The following is a 5,242-nucleotide window of genomic DNA, read 5'->3' on the forward strand; positions in this document are numbered from 1 at the left end:
ATATACATGATCATCTCAAAAATTGTTTAACTGAATTTAATTAAATTCGTATCATTCACTTTCTACTCGTATTATACTTTACATTTACACAATTCTAATAGAAAATAAAATATAAATAAATATATGGTACGCTTTCCTTCTTCATAACCTTCGCTACTATAAGCTTTATTCAATAGCTGTTTCGATATCAACGTCTGGTAATTCCATTGTACTTTTTGACTTTGTATTAATTATAGAATCGTACCATCGAACTTCTGCAGCTGCCAAGCATCTCTGCCTGTGTAAATAATATTAAATTACATTTATGCATTAATACATAATGCTCTATATATTTACAGATATATAAATTTTAAGCTATTAACAGTTCGTTAATATTACTGCCGTCTAGTATTATAAAATAAAATTATTATTTTGAAACTATAACTATTGCAACGTTTTATATACTTACATATCGACTCGATCATTTGGTGGCTTTCTTACGGGATTCCATCCAGAAACTGGTTTTTCATTTTTTACCATCATACCTCGAACACAGAAAGATAAAGTAATTGTAGTCAAATTAGGATCCTAAAAATATTAATATGAAATATATTTGATTGCCAAAATTTTTCTGCACTTTCCTACATGATTTATGTGAAAACACTAATGTTCTCATTATGTGAAGCAAAATATTAACTATACAATTAAATTTAATGAAAATAATAACGTACTCGCCATTCAGAATTTAAAACATCTGCTGAACTTAAAATATCCGCGCAGGTATTTACTTCCTCTATTCCTCTCATAGTGTTTAAATAATTTTCTTGGAGAAAACGCAAAAATACTGTTGCTTGCGATTGAAAGAAAGCTGCTATTTCATCGGGATCATGTACAAATTTCCAGCAGTTTTCAGTCTGAATTCCTGTAAAATTGTTTAAAGTTATTGTTCTTTAAATCTAGTTAAATCAATTTCTTTTTTCTAATATACACGATGTTTCTAACAACTATAACTCTGGCTATAACTCTGTTCCAAGTGAAATTAGAAAAAAGTCGTAGAGGCAAACATTGCACTGTTTAACAAACCCTGTATACAAAACTAATTATGACTAATCGATCATCAACTATTTTACAAATAAAAATTAGTATCCACATACTTTTTGGATTAATTACTCTTCCAACAGCGTGAAGGAGCCCCAAAGTTTCTTCTCGAATGTTACATTTATTTTCTTGTTCATTGGGTACTAATGATTAAAATAACAGTGTAACTGGATTTAGATTTAGCAATTAAGTGTATTGTAGCTTATGGTGCTTACCCTTTAATGAAATAAAAATAAGATTTAATACAGCATTTCTAACATCTCCTACATTATTTGATAATATTTCATCCACTTTATGTTGAGAGGTATTTAATATGTCTCCAGCAATTAAATTTAATGTGTCTGCTATTCGTTTTAATGCATTTTTCATTGCAGTTTGTGTAACAGAATTTACACTACAATAACAAAAGTTTACATAATACTTATGTATCTTACATAAAAAAAAATTACATTTAGTAACTTACTTAATTAAATCAATGCCAAACTTTTCTTTTATATTAGGTGGAAATAATGTTTGAAGTACTTTTGAATTCCCTACTTCTGTACATATAAAAACTATAGGTTCTTTTCCAAATTCGAAGTATTTCCTAAAAATTTTAATAAATCATAATAACATTTAAAAAAGACCATTTCTTCAAAATAAATAAATAATTTTACTTACTCCAAAAGAGAAAAGAAGCTCTCTTTGTCTCCAAAAAAAAAATTTGGAAAATCTTTAACAAGGAGTAAACGATTCTGATAATTACTTAAAACTGACTTATATCGAGTAGCTCTAATTAAAAATTCTTCAAATTGATCTTTTTGTCTTATTATTCTATCTGAAAGAAAAATTAATAGCTATTTTATTGCTTTATTAAGTATCATTAATATTCAACAAAAATGTAACATTTATTGAATTGTATTTAGAAAAAAAAATTACTATTTTCATCCATAGCTTGATCTATAGGAGTAATCCATTCTATAACATTAAAATTATTTTCTTTGGCAAGAACTTTTATTGCTGTAGTTTTTCCACAACCAGATGGACCAGATAAAATTAATACTGAAGGTCTTCCTCTTCTTACTTTATATTGTAACCAATCTAAAATTTCTTGCTGCTTCTGCCTGCTAACCACTACCTCGGAAGATTTTTGTGGTTCACAAGCTTTCAATAATGCAGAAAGATTATTTCTTCTCTTAGGAATTATATCACAGATATTTGGAGCTTGTGAAACATTAGTCTCTACTGTTTGGGAAGTAGTACATGTAAGTCCTGGTCTTTTCTTAACAGGTTCATGATCAAATGATGGCATTAGCCAACTACTATTCCTCTAACAACAAAAAAAATATTGTAGAACCATACCTTTGAATTGGCCATATTATAATGAAAATATTAGTTTTTCATTCATACAAAAACATGTTATGGTAAAAGTAAAAGAAATTTTTTAACAACATGTTTATCAAACGAAGTAATATTTAATGCCAATTGACTCATTTACGGTAATCTAGAAAGATTCAGTTTGAATAATTACATACATTTTTATAGTTCCAACACATAATGCACTACATAATCTTTAACATCTATTTTGTAGAAAAATATAATTTTACTTTAACAATTAACTCACTTTGCATTGGATGACAGTGTACAATTGCTATTATAAATTTGTAAACTTATTATTCACTGGCTTGCCATTAACTTTATCATAAACTGGATCTGTTTACTTTTTCAATCATTGATGCTTTTATGACATGTGGAGATTCTGAAAATTATAAAAATAATTTAACATACATGTGTACACTGCTTTTCAGTCAATTGCTTCATAATTCTATAATAATAGTTATTACACCCTATGTAAGTATGTCAAATTGCAATATAACTTTTTTAATAATCGAGTTACATATATTCGAATTAGACGAATATAGGTAAAAGTCCATTAAACATATAACAATTAAATGTATCAATGTACCGCTTTCATAAATTATACACAAAATAGGTATGTATCTAATAACCATATTCTGCTAGGTATATTTATTGTATATGTATATATATGTATACATCTCAAATTATATATTTATATATTTTTTATATATATTAAAATTCTTAATATTGTACAAACAAAATATAAATATAAAAGCATGTAAAAAGTACATCTTACTTTCGTATTAAATGTTAATTGTTCAAGAAAAAAAACTCAACATACACTAACTCTCATCGATCTTTGCCGAATCCCTAGGCTAACGCAAAACGGCAGTGGTCTTATGTGAAATGGCATACAATGCGCAGATGAAATAAACCGTTCGCGTTAAAACAATTGTAGCGTTTATTTAGTATCGGTAAATTGATACAAATAATGTGACATAGAATGCATACTTCTGTTAAAAGAAAAGACATTAATACGGTAATTGAAACGTAATAAGATTGAAACTGTTTATAACCAAACTATAGATTTCTTTATTGCCATATTTTATTTCGTAAACATTTTCTCCAATATGTATTGGACAAGTAAGACGTACACGCTCACTCAACTTTTAAAGAAAAATTATAGCTGTATTTTAAACAAAACAATGTTTCTTCTTTATACATACAGATTAATGTATTGATATATTTCATGTTTTACACGTTTACAATGTTTCTTGTATAAACGAAGACTTGATAAAGACCGATTTCTGTTTCCGAGAGCTGGTCTTAGGTATACTATTAGGGTCTTGATAAAGGCGAATTTTTCTGTGGTCAAGAGTTCTTTCTAGTTTTCTTTGTGACCTTAACAAAGACTTGTTATGAGTATTTCTCAATGTCGTACATATTTATGTACCTAGATATTTTTAGAAATCAGTCCAATAACCGTTTGCGGTGTGAACCTGATAGCCCTAGACGTTCGAAGAACTGTGGTTGACACCTTAGTGTTTCCTTTTTTAACCTTACACTGTTAGTTATCCTTACAAGTTATCTTCTATGATGTTAGGATCTGGCGACTTCGCTAACTATTGTAAGACCCAGATTTCAGGTTTGCTTATGAACCATGTACGTACGACTGCGGAGGTGTGTAACGTACTGTTGTCCTGGACTAGACTAATTACTGGAATGTCCTCTTTTAAATATTGCATGGGTGCTGAGCACCAAAACGTCCTCTAAAATATAAATATATTCAAAAAAGTTCATGTACGACGAAATTGCAACCAATTCTTCAAGACCGTGTGCAGTTACCCACCCCCACATGCCACACGTTATGCACCCACCGTCTCTACATAGGGTCACATACTTTTCATTGAAGCTAGATTCCCATACGGGTTTCCAGCTCAAAACGTTTTGTTCGCAGTCAAAGAAAACACCTTGTCCGTAAAAATTATGTAATTCCATTCAGACTGCGATAAAAGTAAATGTGTAGTTCAAAAGCAACGCGTCTTTACGATGTCTTTGCAGCAACTGTACCTTACGTTTAAACTGACGCGTCCGCGTCGTACACGTTTCGACGCGACTGTTGGACAACTCGTGAGAAAGATTTTCGCACACCTCACTTACGCATCGTACGTCGTACACCATTTCACATAACACAACCGGCGCTATACGTTTGTTTAGTTCAGGGATTCGGCAAAGATCTCCTCAGTTATGTATAAAACGATTTAACGGTTTAATTTCTTTTTTGGTATTTATATTAAGTACATACATTTTTACAGTAAATTACAAAATTTATTTAGACTTATTTTATGAATATATACAAATACTTAATTTATACTACATTGACATTTAATATGATAACTTTTAATACAAGTGATTTTTAAATGAAAATCTTACACATTCAATTAAAAGATCTTTCGTAATATTTAATCATAAAATTCGATTTTAACGTGTAAATAATAAAAATTAAGTTAATATTACAATAGTAAAAAGTAATTAGGTCTTTCAAAATTTATTAAAAATTTTATCACAGTAACATTTAAATATTATCATTCATAAGAGACATTTAAATGAAGAGTAATACTTATTTTATTATGAAATGAAATCATTAGTTCTAACCTTTAATATCATGTCAATTTATACATATTGTCAGATTTTGCATGTACAAAAATTTGTAATAATAAATTTAATTTGCAGATTTAATTAATGTAATTTATAAAATAACTAAGGCCTCAATAAATGATAACGAGTCGACTCTTTATCTCACATAATTCTTTAAAAAATATGTCAC

At 28.7% G+C, this 5,242-nt stretch overlaps 2 protein-coding genes across 2 annotated transcripts in view; one reads left to right on the forward strand and one right to left on the reverse strand.

Moving 5' to 3' along the window:
- Positions 1-165: 165 nt before the first annotated feature.
- LOC108577685 (cell cycle checkpoint protein RAD17) lies at positions 166-2,755 on the reverse strand. Its single transcript, XM_017940875.1, has 10 exons — positions 2,681-2,755; positions 2,419-2,560; positions 1,996-2,386; positions 1,738-1,894; positions 1,541-1,663; positions 1,293-1,471; positions 1,134-1,220; positions 711-901; positions 449-567; positions 166-277 (listed from the first exon to the last, which is right to left on the reverse strand). The coding sequence occupies exons 2-10, from the start codon at positions 2,431-2,433 to the stop codon at positions 166-168; spliced, it is 1,374 nt and encodes a 457-aa protein (XP_017796364.1). The 5' UTR covers positions 2,434-2,560; positions 2,681-2,755.
- A 790-nt stretch (positions 2,756-3,545) lies between these two features.
- LOC108577686 (ribonuclease H1) overlaps positions 3,546-5,242 on the forward strand; it is a 3,075-nt gene continuing 1,378 nt past the window's right edge. The window contains exon 1 of the mRNA XM_017940876.1: positions 3,546-3,558. Coding sequence (XP_017796365.1) covers positions 3,546-3,558 — 13 coding nt within the window. The remainder of the gene's footprint in view (positions 3,559-5,242) is intronic.

Source organism: Habropoda laboriosa, unplaced genomic scaffold (assembly GCF_001263275.1).
Source record: "Habropoda laboriosa isolate 0110345459 unplaced genomic scaffold, ASM126327v1 scaffold786, whole genome shotgun sequence".
Taxonomy (NCBI): domain Eukaryota; kingdom Metazoa; phylum Arthropoda; class Insecta; order Hymenoptera; family Apidae; genus Habropoda; species Habropoda laboriosa.

Bases quoted from the DNA above. Each gene is read 5' to 3' on its own strand.
- LOC108577685 (XM_017940875.1), bottom strand. The intron at 1,221-1,292 runs GTAAGCACCATA...TTTAATCATTAG, and splicing joins TATTTTTATTTCATTAAAGG to TACCCAATGAACAAGAAAAT. The intron at 902-1,133 runs GTATGTGGATAC...ACAATTTTACAG, and splicing joins AAGAGTAATTAATCCAAAAA to GAATTCAGACTGAAAACTGC.